At 38.6% G+C, this 12,908-nt stretch overlaps 7 protein-coding genes across 7 annotated transcripts; 2 read left to right on the forward strand and 5 right to left on the reverse strand.

Annotated features, from left to right (window-relative positions):
- Positions 1-41: 41 nt before the first annotated feature.
- GCD2 (translation initiation factor eIF2B subunit delta) lies at positions 42-1,868 on the reverse strand (the record flags this gene model as incomplete). Its single annotated transcript, XM_003645092.1, has 1 exon — positions 42-1,868. One exon carries the CDS (start codon positions 1,866-1,868, stop codon positions 42-44), a length of 1,827 nt encoding a protein of 608 aa, XP_003645140.1.
- Positions 1,869-2,291: 423 nt separating this feature from the next.
- MRP13 (mitochondrial 37S ribosomal protein mS44 MRP13) lies at positions 2,292-3,206 on the reverse strand (the record flags this gene model as incomplete). The annotated part of the gene is made up of 1 exon (XM_003645093.1): positions 2,292-3,206. One exon carries the CDS (start codon positions 3,204-3,206, stop codon positions 2,292-2,294), a length of 915 nt encoding a protein of 304 aa, XP_003645141.1.
- A 241-nt stretch (positions 3,207-3,447) lies between these two features.
- On the forward strand, positions 3,448-4,038 carry SNT309 (Snt309p; the record flags this gene model as incomplete). Its single annotated transcript, XM_003645094.1, has 1 exon — positions 3,448-4,038. The coding sequence occupies one exon, from the start codon at positions 3,448-3,450 to the stop codon at positions 4,036-4,038; it is 591 nt and encodes a 196-aa protein (XP_003645142.1).
- A 126-nt stretch (positions 4,039-4,164) lies between these two features.
- On the reverse strand, positions 4,165-4,689 carry RPL11A (60S ribosomal protein uL5; the record flags this gene model as incomplete). The annotated part of the gene is made up of 1 exon (XM_003645095.1): positions 4,165-4,689. The coding sequence occupies one exon, from the start codon at positions 4,687-4,689 to the stop codon at positions 4,165-4,167; it is 525 nt and encodes a 174-aa protein (XP_003645143.1).
- A 492-nt stretch (positions 4,690-5,181) lies between these two features.
- On the forward strand, positions 5,182-6,039 carry PRE2 (proteasome core particle subunit beta 5; the record flags this gene model as incomplete). The annotated part of the gene is made up of 1 exon (XM_003645096.1): positions 5,182-6,039. The coding sequence occupies one exon, from the start codon at positions 5,182-5,184 to the stop codon at positions 6,037-6,039; it is 858 nt and encodes a 285-aa protein (XP_003645144.1).
- A 221-nt stretch (positions 6,040-6,260) lies between these two features.
- Positions 6,261-9,404, reverse strand: FHL1 (Fhl1p; the record flags this gene model as incomplete). The annotated part of the gene is made up of 1 exon (XM_003645097.1): positions 6,261-9,404. One exon carries the CDS (start codon positions 9,402-9,404, stop codon positions 6,261-6,263), a length of 3,144 nt encoding a protein of 1,047 aa, XP_003645145.1.
- Positions 9,405-10,197: 793 nt separating this feature from the next.
- On the reverse strand, positions 10,198-12,705 carry COG4 (Golgi transport complex subunit COG4; the record flags this gene model as incomplete). Its single annotated transcript, XM_003645098.1, has 1 exon — positions 10,198-12,705. One exon carries the CDS (start codon positions 12,703-12,705, stop codon positions 10,198-10,200), a length of 2,508 nt encoding a protein of 835 aa, XP_003645146.1.
- Positions 12,706-12,908: the final 203 nt, after the last annotated feature.

A 12,908-nucleotide genomic window follows, 5' to 3' on the forward strand; every position in this document is an offset into this window, starting at 1 on the left:
AAATTTGTTTATAGTTTAATCTTATGTATAACTATTACTATTTATGCTGATCCCTTATATTCACGCAGGATTACAGGGACCGATGATGGCGGTAATGCGCCAAATTCCGTAATAACTTTTTGGATATATTCTGGAGGAGTAAGATCATACATGATATTGAAAATATCCAAGTTTGGAAGATTTTGCCAATCGGCTAGAATTGGTTTGTCTGGTTCGTCCTTCCTCTCTTCGGTTTCTATCTTTGTTTTATTACTATTATTTTGTTTGGTATCCTGTTCATCTTTTTGTTTCATGTAATCTTTACGCTCTTTAACAAACCGCTGCAACAAAAACCCTTTGTTGCTACGTCTTTTAACTGGATTGTCAGAGCTAATTTCTACCAATGCATTTGGATCGGCCAATTCGTTAAACGTAACGCTATCTAGCTGCACTCTCTGTGAGAACTTCAAGGATTCACAAAAGACTAATACAGGAATATTTCTCCTTTTAGCGCTCATCGCTAGCATAGCAGTACCGACTCTAGAGTACAAGAATCCATTGGAGAGGATCGAATGAGCCCCTAAGAAAACATAGTTTATATCCATGTTAAAAATTGTTGCCAAACTAGTGATCAAAACATATGTTATATTGAGTCCCTTGCGTCTTAGTATTTCCGCCATTCTACGGCCCTCAAATAATGGTCTAGAGTCTACAATTACTATTTGGAAATTTTTCTTCAACTCCACAGAATTATATATAAAAAGATCAGTTAAAACTTTAGAACAACCATACGTCAAAATGGTGCTATTGTGGTCAATATGTTGAGATGCGCTTTCTAAAATTAATTGATCGGCTAGTTCGACTTTTTCACAAGCGAACTGAGCAATCTTCTCGCATAAAGTGTCCTTCGCTTTCAAATCAGATGTGGTTGGGTCAATTAATGATATCTCCTGTTTCAGCCAGCGAATAGCATTGCCCATAGTAACACTCAACGGTCTTGCTTTCTTCAAAAAATCTATTTGATGGGATAGATAACTTGTTAGATTCCTAGATAAGGTCGTCCCTTCTGGAGTTTTATAGTCTCTAATTACAATTTGGAACGCTTCCATCATAGCCAAACAACGTGGGATGGATCCTACAATTTTGTAAGATGCAAACTCCGATGTCAATAAAGCAACCGTTGGGTGCAGGAGGTCCTTATTGGCAACTAATTCCTTCACAGATGAGACCAATTGCGAATTTTTGAAGTTCTCTTCCATTGCTAATGAAATCACAGACGATGTTCCAGGAACAAAGGACGAGTCATCATCAACAGATACATTTGTGAGCACCTGAACAGTTGAATCAGCTGTTTGAGAGCCAGCCGAAGACGTTGAATGAGTCACAGAAGGGGGTACCGTTGGAATGCTACTAGATAACATATGAGAGACCGTAGGTATCATTAAACCGGTAGCCGTTATTTTTGAAGAACGAACTGAGGATATGGCACTTGTAACAGCAAGTAAAGATGCGCGTCTTTCTTCTGTAGTTTCCAAATGTCCAAATAGTGTTGACTTCCTACTAATATCTGACGTGGGTGGTTTGTTGTTCTTGCCTTTCTTATTACCAGATAGCTGTTGTTCTCGCTGTTGTTGTTTCTTCTCCTTTTTCAGCTGAGCTTGCTGTTTTTGTTGTTCAACCGTGATACCACTTGCTTGTTTCTGGGCGGCCCTCTTTGCAGCCTTTTCCTTCTTCTTCAAGTCTTTAAGTTCCTTATTTGAGAGCTTCTTCTCATCAGATCCATCAGGATCCTTGGATGCAGGATTTCCATTTTCTGAAGTTTGCTTAGGAACTTCTTTAGGCACTTTTTGCTTGCTGATGGGCGGAATATTAGCCAATTCCGCACTCATATCAACAAATGAATAGAATCTTTGAGGTCGTTTAATCGGTTCTTGTTTTGAACTTGGTGAAGCAAACCAAGCAGACTTTATAAAAAGATTCAAAAAATTTTAGTTTGACACTTTGTCACGTGATCAACTTTAAGGATTATCTTTAAAGTACCGTAAAACGGTTATAATAGTAGCTCACAATACTTCAAAGTGATGGATATGCATAAAAGTGGATGTTTTTATTAATTTACTTTTATGTTATTGAAAGTGCAAAGTTGAGACGAAAAGTTCCTTGTAAACTAAATGAGATCCATGACGGGAAAAACTACCAATTGAGAAGAAAAACAGTAAATAAAATATGAAATATTTACATGATAATATATTGATGATGGTATATATATTGTATTTCACTAGCGTCTATTTATAACATAGAAAAAAGTTCAATCATTTAGTTTTCTCTAATGGTTTAATCAACTGTTTTAATGAAGCTACACTTTCGTCATAAATATCACCAGGCCTCTTTAATTTGTTTAGGATGGTTTGATAGTTATTAACAAATAATTTTACGGAGTCATTATCAGAACCAAACTCTAATGCAGTTCTTGCCTCAAGATACAAGTTTCTGTGGGCTGTGATGTACTTCGCCAGTACACCAAACGTGCTTTTTTCGACATCAATACTTGGTAAATTTACTGGTTTATCCAATTCTGTTGGAATCGATATGTCAGTGTCTTGCTGCTTATTGATACACATGAGTAATTCTTTAGCCAAACCATTGGTTTCATGCTTATTCGCAGTACTTTCTAACAGGGTCACCACCTTCTTCTTAACAAGGAATTTATTTTTAAAGTTTTTTGCCCCGTTGATTTGCAATCGGCACATAAGATTTGTCGTTAGCCAATTGTTGGCGTTATATATATGGCCATTATTAGCTTGCTTGAAGTTAGGCTGCAATTCATAAATCTTTTGTAATAGTTTTCCATACATCCCAAGTTTAAACGTAGAAACTATCAACATGTTCTGAAGATGCTCAGAATGGAAATAAGCCCATAGTACTTTTTTTCTAGGCGTAATATCAACCCATTCTTGTAGCAATCCTGTCAACTCCCCAGGAGATTGCATTTGAAACAACAAATTGTTGAAAGCAGCCCTCGAAGGTTTTTTAATCGGTGGACGAGATTGTAAAGGTTTATTATCAGAGTCCTTCAGATCCATAGCCAGTAATTTGTCTGCATTCTTCGGACGATATATATAGGGCCTCATCTCTTTTGGCGTTTTGATGAATTCTACGAATTCATAAAAGCTAGAGCCTTTTATCGTCGCCTGAGTCAATGGCCTCGTAAAAGTCTTCCCAAACATCAAGTTTAATTACAATATACTGCTCCAGCTCCTTCTCCCCTGCTTGAAACTTGATCAATTGCTTGATTGTACATCTCTAAACTACACCACTCGTTCGAAAATTTTTATCAACAGCAACTTCAACAAATCACGTGATAGGATTCATTTGAATCGAGAATTTAGTTCATAATATTTGAGAGCATCGCACCCTATACACATAGCATTTGGAGGCAAACACAATGAAAAACTCGGTAGACTTACAATGAATAGGGCGATAGATTATTTGCCATATATTGACTCAGTTTCTGATCAGTACATACAACAAGTTGAGCAAAATATTGCAGAAGAACTGGAGAAAACTACAGTAGACGGCCCACATCCCAATCTCAACCAACTATTCCCCGTTGCTAATGAATGCAAATGGCAGGCTGAGTACAACTTGTACCGTGAAACTGTTGCTATGAACACTGATAAGGACAAAAGAGCCGCTGAAGATGAACTATTAACAAAAATTAAACGGCAATGTGTTGGAATAGATATGTCCCGTTACGACGCTACCTCCACCGATTCAAAAGTACTAGCAAGTATGGTATCGTATCTGCGGCATGAGGATATAGTTGTTTCAAAACTTCTGCCGAAAACAGTGCAGAACCAGTGGCTCATCAACAAGGACTATATAGAAAATGCAAGGGCAACCATTGAGGATCTGATCCACACACAACAACAGGAGACTGATAAATTGAACAGATACAGACAACAGGTTCAGGAATGGGAAGCCCTTACATTCCGTTATTTAAAATCACAGTGGCAGGATAAACTAAACAAGAACATCGAAAAGAGCCTGCAGAACTAGAAGCTCCAAAGAGATGAATAAAAAAAACGGCCTCTAACAATGTTCAAATACAATTATAATATGGGCTTAAGATTTATTAGACAAAACTGAAACAAGCATTTACGTACATTTCTGCTAATTTAAAATTTATTTGTCCAACACGTCGGCATCGTATCTTTGTTTGAACCACGCAATAGTGTCCTCCTTGGAGGTCTTATGAGAATTACCAACTCTGGATCTGCATCTCTTTCTTCTGGAAACCCTAGCACCTGGTCTACCCATGACAACGTAGAAGTCCATACCGTAAATACCGATGGATGGGTCATACTTAATACCTAAATCAATGTGTTCTTGAATACCGAAACCAAAGTTACCAGTCTCAGAAAAGTTCTTCGATCTCAACTGATATTCTTTGACCTTTAGACCTCTCTCTAAGATTTCCTCAGACTTAGGACCACGGATAGTAACGTGCACGGCAATCTTTTCGTTTCTTCTGATACCAAAAGTTCTAACAGTGTATCTGGCCTTGGAGTGAACTGGAGTTTGACCAGACAATTGTTCCAACACCTTAGATGCTCTGGTCAATCTGTCACCGGACTCACCGACAGAAATGTTCAAGACCAATTTCTCGACTTTCAGTTCACGCATTGGGTTCTGAGCTTTAGCTGACATCTTTGGCTATGGTTCTTTAGGCTCTATGCTATGGTACGAAGTCTGTCCTTGTCCAAGATGCTTTAACAAAGAAACCTACTATCAAAAGAACACTGCTTTTCTCAGTTCAAAAAAATTTTTCAGCTTCAATTAGCGTTAGCCCATCGCGAAGATGAGATCCACGTGCATAGTGACCAAATCACGTGACTCTCTTATGTTTGGTCTTTCTCCACCTTGCGGCGGTGTGGGTCCCGCCTTGTCCCCAAGTTTGCAGCGCATATTTCTGACGCAGCAGATGAATGATGATGTGTGGGTGTCGGGATGTGGATGTATGGGTGTGGGAAACATGCAGTCTCATTATTTGACATAGAGCTTCCTTTGATTAGGGTGGCAAAATATGCAGAATAACACTATTTGACGTTCTAACACTTAGATAGATATAACAATTAGGAGAGAAATAGGTAGTGTGAGCTGGCTAATATCATTGTAAGGTTAGGTTATATAGCAGGAGATATGCAGTGTATTGCAGAGTCATTGAATAAGTCGTCTTTAGAACATAGGTTGTATGGAGATAGGGAGGCGTTGGAGGAGGAGTTTGTTATGGGTAATGGTCGGTTTAAGCAGTTGGCGCCTTCTTTGTCGATGCCTCCGGTTGCATCTCCACAGGCATTTTTGAGGGCACATACGGATGATTCCAAAAATCCAGATTGTAAGATCAAGATTGCCCACGGTACTACTACTTTGGCGTTTAGATTCCAGGGGGGGATTGTTGTTGCGGTGGATTCGCGTGCAACTGCAGGCCAATGGATTGCGTCGCAGACGGTAAAGAAGGTTATTGAGATTAATCCGTTTTTGTTAGGTACGATGGCGGGTGGTGCAGCTGACTGTCAATATTGGGAGACGTGGTTAGGCGCTCAATGCCGTCTACATGAATTGAAGGAGAAAGAGAGGATTTCTGTTGCAGCAGCGTCAAAGATTTTAGGGAACTTGGTTTATGAATACAAAGGTGCCGGCCTTTCAATGGGTACAATGATCTGTGGTTATACTAAAAAGGAGGGGCCAACTATTTATTACGTAGATTCAGATGGCATGAGGTTAAAGGGGGACCTGTTCTGTGTTGGTTCTGGTCAGACGTTTGCGTATGGTGTTTTAGATACGAATTATAAATGGGATTTGACTGTGGAGGAAGCTTTATACTTGGGGAAACGTTCTATTTTGGCGGCTGCGCATCGTGATGCATACTCTGGTGGGTCTGTCAATTTGTACCATGTTACCGAAAACGGGTGGGTATTCCATGGCAACTACGATGTGGGAACGTTATTCTGGGAAATAAAGGAGAAAGAAAAATCGTTCAACAATGTTATTGGCTGATCTGACCTGGCGATTCTGATTGTTTTAGTCATTGACTGATATATAAATGTACCATATGTAAACTGCATACAAGAATTAAAAAAATGATAAGAGACTAAAGCATCTTAAGAAGGGCCTACGTATTTGTCTTTTAGAAAAGATGGCCTTATATCACAACTTTTTTATTAAATATACGCCCTGTGTAAAACCCGCAATACAAAACCTGAAAACGGCTTAATCTATCAATCGCTTCCAGTACTGGATTCATCACCATCATCATCATCATCATCATCATCATCCCCACTCTCATAGCTACCACCATCCCCGTTTTTACTACTTGAATTATTCCCACTCCCATGACCTTCTTCATCTCCTGAAGAAGGAGCGCTTCCATCACTAGAACTCCCTGTATCATTATCACTTGAGCCTTCATCGCTGCTTACACTATCATCATCGCTAGATTCCGTATCACTAGCAGATCGTTTTTGAGGCAAAACGGATGAACTCATAGTACTAGGAAGAGGAGCAGACGACAATCTTGTCGGCTGCTTGGGTTGAAAGAATTTAGATAAAGACGTTGGATCAAAAGGCTCCCCAGGTCTTAAAGTGGATGAACTTGTTGGATTTGCAATACTTGGTGTAGGAGGTTTACTGGAGGGCGCTAGGGGCTTCCTTCCCGAGTCCTTCTTGATCAATGGGGGGGAGTTGCTGGTAGCAATAGGCGAGTTAAGTGGCATGTTTACCAGTTTTTTAACCTTACCCCCAGTAACCTTCACAGTGGCAGCATTGATTGCAGCGGTCAAAATCAAGTTTAGGTGTTGCGGATTTATGTCTATTAAAGCTGTCAAAGGATTACCCGAAATACCTTTATTCTTAGCTGCTTGAGCCACTTGGTTAATAGTCATGGCTAGGGCTTGTGTTAATATTTGTGCCATTACCTGTTTATCTAGACCCCTACGATTTTTGGTTAGCATCATCAGCTGTTGCTGTAGATATTTCATTGTTCTTTGGTTATCGTCTTGAATATTATTTTTCTCAGACCTGTTCGCTGCAAGTGTCTGTGAAATATTCGGCTGCTTACCATTACTTGCAGAAGTAGGAGATTTGTTTGTTATAGTTGTTTGCTTCTTCGCCTGTAATTGCAATTGTTTTAATTCGGCAGCTTTCAATTTAGCAGCTTGAGCTTCGGCTTGTTTCTTCCTTTGTTTTTCTCTTTCTGCTATATATCCCTCGTCTAATCCCCATAACCAACCCTTTCCTTCTTTAGAAACCTTGCGGAACGACTTGTTTAACGATAAATTATGTCTTACCGAACTTTGCCACCCATCTGGACAATACTTGTAATATGGGAAAAGTTCCCTGATACTGGCATATATTTCGGACAGGGACATCCCTTTAGAAGACGAATACTTTCTTAAACATGTGGTGATTAAGTTGGAATATGAGCAAGTTGGTTTACTACGGTATTCAGGAGGGATTTCTTCCAAGGTATAAACCTTCTTGGGTGCTTTGGGTGCTTTAGCTGGTTTCTTATCCTTATTTTTAGGCAAAATAATGCTATCTTTACGCCCGCCCTGCGCAGTTACTGTATTATTAGTAGACTCCGTATTTGCAGCGATTGACTCAGTTTTCTGCTTCGAAGGCCTTGAAAATTTCTCTTTGACTCCATGATCCGGCAAAACAAACTGAAACGGTATTTGCCCTATCTGTATCTTAGTCTTGTTTTTAAGCGGCACAGTAATACCCCGTTCAACAAAAGTGTCATCAACAAAGGCACCGTTTTTGCCCATAATAGAGAGTTCAAAACGTTCTGTCCCAAAGTTATAAAATATTTTTGCGTGTCTCCTTGAAATTGACTTAGAAGGACCTAAGTTTACATCAACCTTATGCGTGAAGTCATTTTCTGAACGCCTGCCGATAATGACTTGTAAGGTTTGGACATAAAATGTAAAATTTTGAAAATCAAGGCAGGCATATGCGGATATCTTGGATTGTTCATCGGATATGTTGGATGCCCCTGTAGCTGAGGCTATGAATTGACCAGCGGGAAGCATATTATCATGCAGCGGTTCCTTGTTTTTAAGAGATTCATCTCCTAAGTTAGGTTCACTTTGATGGTCCTGTGATTCAAGTTTCGAAGTTTCCTGACAGTTCATCTCAGTAGGTTGTGACATCATTGGCGTTAAAGAGTTATGCCTACGTGCATAGAATAAATCATTTTTTTCTTGAATAATTGAGGCAGGGGTATTTTCCATTGGTTGTTCGTAGTTAAAGTTATTGGTATCCTGTGTAGTTGATTTTGCAATCCCCGGATTGGATAATAAAACTGAAGAATTGTCAAATCTATGAGATGATTCATATGTTGTTGCGTTAGTATCAGGTTGCTTTGGGGAAATAATACTATCGTTACTCGTACTGGCCCCTCCTGAATCATTATCTACATTCTTATGAGTGTCCTGGATATCTGGCGTGAGCGAAGCTGAACCTCTTCGAGATTCACTAACGCACAACTTGTGTTCCACGTTTACAGTTTCTTCAGACATAGAGGTGATTTGATGAGGACCAATTCCGTGATCCAATAGATCTTCGGTAGAAAAGAGTTCATGATCATTTTTACCATCCAGTTTAAATAATTTAGAAAAATCGTCATTATCCAAGTTTTCGGGAAGCTCAAGCTTTAAATCACTTGTATTTATCATTGAGTCACCCGGTATATCTGAATGTCTGGTTCCATGATCTTTTGAAATCAAGTTACGATGTACTTCACTTGCAGGTAGCTCACGGTCATTAGTTACAGAAATATTTTGTCGCTGTTTATTTGCATCTTCACTTTTTTCATTTGGTTCTCCTCGATCAGCATTCATTAAATCTAGTTTTCGTTCATTAGTTGATGAATAGAGAGTGTTGGTATGTTCAACAGTACGCTTTTGATGTTCCATTGGAACTGAGCCGGATTTTGATGCCTTGAAAGGTGTTGTTACTTTGGAATGTTCTTTTGAGGTAGACGGAATTTTGCCAAAGTGTGAATTTTCATTATTAGGGCTCTTAGGCAGCGATTCACCTGAAGATTTTTCTAAAGTTGGAGACATATTTGTTTCAATATTTGGAATAATAGTATGTTGTTCCGAAGTTAGTATAGGATACTGACCCGCGTTGTATTTATCTGAAGCATTTTCTACAACTTCGCCTGTTACACTCTTATTCACCTCATTGGTTTTGGCTGATTGTGGATTCTGGAGTTCTTTACCCTTGACCACACTTTGAACTGTCACAATGATTTCCTTATCAATATTACTATGCTCTATCACGCCCACAACTTTACGTTGGTTATGTGCTGCTTCGATTGTAGAATCTTTCCCGAGAGAAAATATTGCTTTTATTCTCATTCAGGGTCTTCATTTGGGGAATTGGCTGAATGTCTGAATACTCTTCACGCCGTTGAGATTCATAAATATCTTTCTCATTATTATTCTTCTTAGCCCCGTTGGTTCGTACACTTTTATTTTCATCTCCCAACTTCGAGATGGAAGGTATTCCAATATTAGGCAACGGTGTATTGTCCTGGTGACTAACCTCCATCGCCAACCAGGAAGTAGTATTATAGTAAACAGGTGATAACCTAATATCCCCTCAGATATCCTTATTCGAAGAACCTTGCAGTCGTTTGCCTGTCTTATAATTTTGTCCTATCCTATCCCACGGATTGACAAGCAGTTTGCTGTGGAAATCTAACCTAGAACAAACAAATCAGTGGGCAGGAAAGTCGAAACTAATATCCTTGTACCAGAAGCAGTAATAGTACGTAGAAACAATAAGCTGAGGAAGCGCAGTGCCTTTTTATTCGTGATGATGGATTGAAGATGGCAGTATTTGTTTACTTTCGCTGGTATGCACTTCAAAGGAAAGAAAAAGAAATCAAATGTTCATCAATAAATAATAATACGTATACAATGACTAATTCATTATTACATAAACGGGAAGGATGTATATAGGTAACCATACATTAGATTTGACGATAATCGCATACATCATCAATTGATTTGTAATAATGAGTCTTTCTCAATGTTTTATATACATCTATATCCATATATGAAAGAGCTAGGTATTATGCGTCCAGTAATTTTACATCCAATGCAAACTTTAGAGAATGTTCCAATGAGGTGTATATGCCTGCCCTAGTTAGTTTCTCGTATCCATGCGCAAACTCCGTGCGTTAATCCTTTCTTGTGAACTCAGGACCCAATTTATAGATGAAAGAGTTTCATCTTTGATGTCTTGTGTTGTTATATCAATGTCATCATCGTCGAAGCCCAAGATGAGAATGATTTGTGTTAATCTAGTGAACTTTTCCCGGAGGAAGTATTGCTGTTCACATAGAGTTGTGATAAAAATGCTTAATTCCCTGTCCAGCTTTAATGCACCCAACTCATTGCAGCGAATTTGCCAGATTCTATCTTCGATTAGTTGGCATAACCAGTCTACCATTATAGTTAGTAAGTTTGTGTATGTTGCCTTGTGCAGGACATTTTGAAATGGGCGTAACAAAGTTTTCCATTGAACAACGAATTGATGTAGTTTTGATAAGTTTTCAAAGTCATGTGCTGTACATATATACTCTTCATCATTCCCATTACTGAAAAGTGGACTCATCATTTTCTTCAACCTCCCTTGCAACAAGTTTTCAAACAGTTGGTTGAGCGACCATCTCAATAATTTTCCATTTTGGGTTTGTATATTTTTGCAGAGTGAAGATAATGCATCTGCCATTCGTTTTGAATCATCTTTGAAGGGGAAATTGTTTGACAATAGTTTAGGCTGGTCTTGTAGAATCTCCTTAATTAGTAATCGTTCAAAAAATATATCTCCCAAGGACAATGTGTTGATGTATATCAAACAGTGATGTAACTTCAAGATGCTGTCTTCATCAGTATAAACTGATTGCAAATTAGATTGCAAATTCGTAAATGTATTGGTAGCAGCACTCTTAAATGTAAACCCAAATTGTGACAGCTTGCTACCAGTATCTTGAACTTGAGGCTTCGGTGATGCAGACCTTGACACAACAGGTGTCTGTTCTGAAGGGGGTATATATTTTTTCAAAGTTAATGATGAGTTTAACCGCTGCTGAATTGATTTCAATCTCGTTTGTAAAACCTTAATTAAATACTCGGATTGAATAAAGCCCATTAGGTTGCCTAAGAAATGAGATAAGAGAGTGGTTTGACCTGTGTTGACAGTTGCAATTAGGTTAGTTCTTAGGAATAAAACCAAATCTTCTAAAATGGAGCTAATTGGGTAGCTAGATAAATCTTCGTGTTTATATTCGGTATTTTCCAAATAATTGTTCAAGGATGGAAGTTCTTCTAATTCTACAGCCTTGGAAAATGATCTGTATAAGTGGTGTTTAACCAGAATTTCGAATTGACCTAAGGAGTTGATTACTTTTTCGTTAAACTTACCAGTTGATAAGATATCAGGAATCTCTAATGACTCAACTTGTTTCTCAGAGAATTCGTTCCACATTAAGGCAAAGAACCTACAATACATTGACCAGTTCTGCAAAATTGCGGAATATTCACTGACAAGCAACGACAACTCATTCAGAGTACAAGGCAGGTCCTGTTCCGCCGAATAATGTCCACTTCCCTGTTGAAAATGCTGTTGTTTGTTCCATTGCCCTCGAGATTCGTCCCAGATCTTTATACCATCTAGTAATTTGTCCATTCGCCTTGTATCCATAAATGTATCCCATATTAGCCCCGCTTGTAAATCGGCCTCCTTCTGAATCTTGTCCATAACGTAGACCATATTTTGGGCACCGTACGATTTAGTTATAATCTTAGAATGGTCATTAATGATAGTAGAAACTGTCTTGAATAAATGAAGCAAAGCCTGCGAGAAAAACATATGAGGTTTATCGATCTGGCCCATCATAATCTTACGGCTTTGTTCTGCAAGTATATTGCAGACATGTTTGGAGTAGATATCTAAGCCCATTTCAGAATTACCGATTTTTGGGAAAAGCTGGAAATAAGAGGTTAAAAGTTCCATATTTTGGACTCTAGAAGCATGCAAGAACTGTTCATGGAATATTTTTGATAATTTTATGGTCCAGTCGTCCAACAATTGAGCCGGAGGATCTGGTATTTCACTAGAAGGCACAACCCTATTAGCAAATTCTGACCTAATTACTTGAGGCGGTAGTCCACGAATCTCTTGAATAGCATCTGCAGCCAAGTGATAGTTTTTGTCTTCAAGAGCATTCTGTATCACGGATATATTTGACTTCAAAAGTCTACAATCTTCAATAAACTTCAAAGTTATCTGAACTTTATTACGTTCATTTTCAACTGTCCTAATCCGTTTTGATAGCTCAAGACTCTTATTGGAAGATATTGAGATATGCTCCAATGCTGTATGAAAGTTTGTCAACGCCGATGTTAGGTTCGTTTTCTTCAACTCTACCTTCCTGATGTCTTCATTATGTTTTTCATGGCTTTCCTTTATGAATTCCTCCAGCCTTTGTTCAGTATTCATATGATCTTTCCGAATAACCTCTTGTAACTTTGTAACTTGTGAAAGTGTTGTGAAATTGTTCGTCAGGTTGTAGTAGCGACCGAGCCTAGCTGACAGGTTAGGATCATTAATTTGATGAGATTGGAACGATTGAGGTGTATTTTCTGCCATTCCTATAGTTTTTAATTGTAGGGTTGAATGAGGTATGGTCCAGCTAAGTCGATAAAATGCTAACTGGAAATGTATTTTGTTTTCAACATGGCTTTCAATAAAAAAGTATGATTCACAACGAGAAGTACATCACTGAAAACCAACACTAACACACACATACGGCTGTGAGACATGAGATTCTACACGCTATCGCAACAGATCAA

Source organism: Eremothecium cymbalariae, chromosome 2 (assembly GCF_000235365.1).
Source record: "Eremothecium cymbalariae DBVPG#7215 chromosome 2, complete sequence".
Taxonomy (NCBI): Eukaryota; Fungi; Ascomycota; class Saccharomycetes; order Saccharomycetales; family Saccharomycetaceae; genus Eremothecium; species Eremothecium cymbalariae.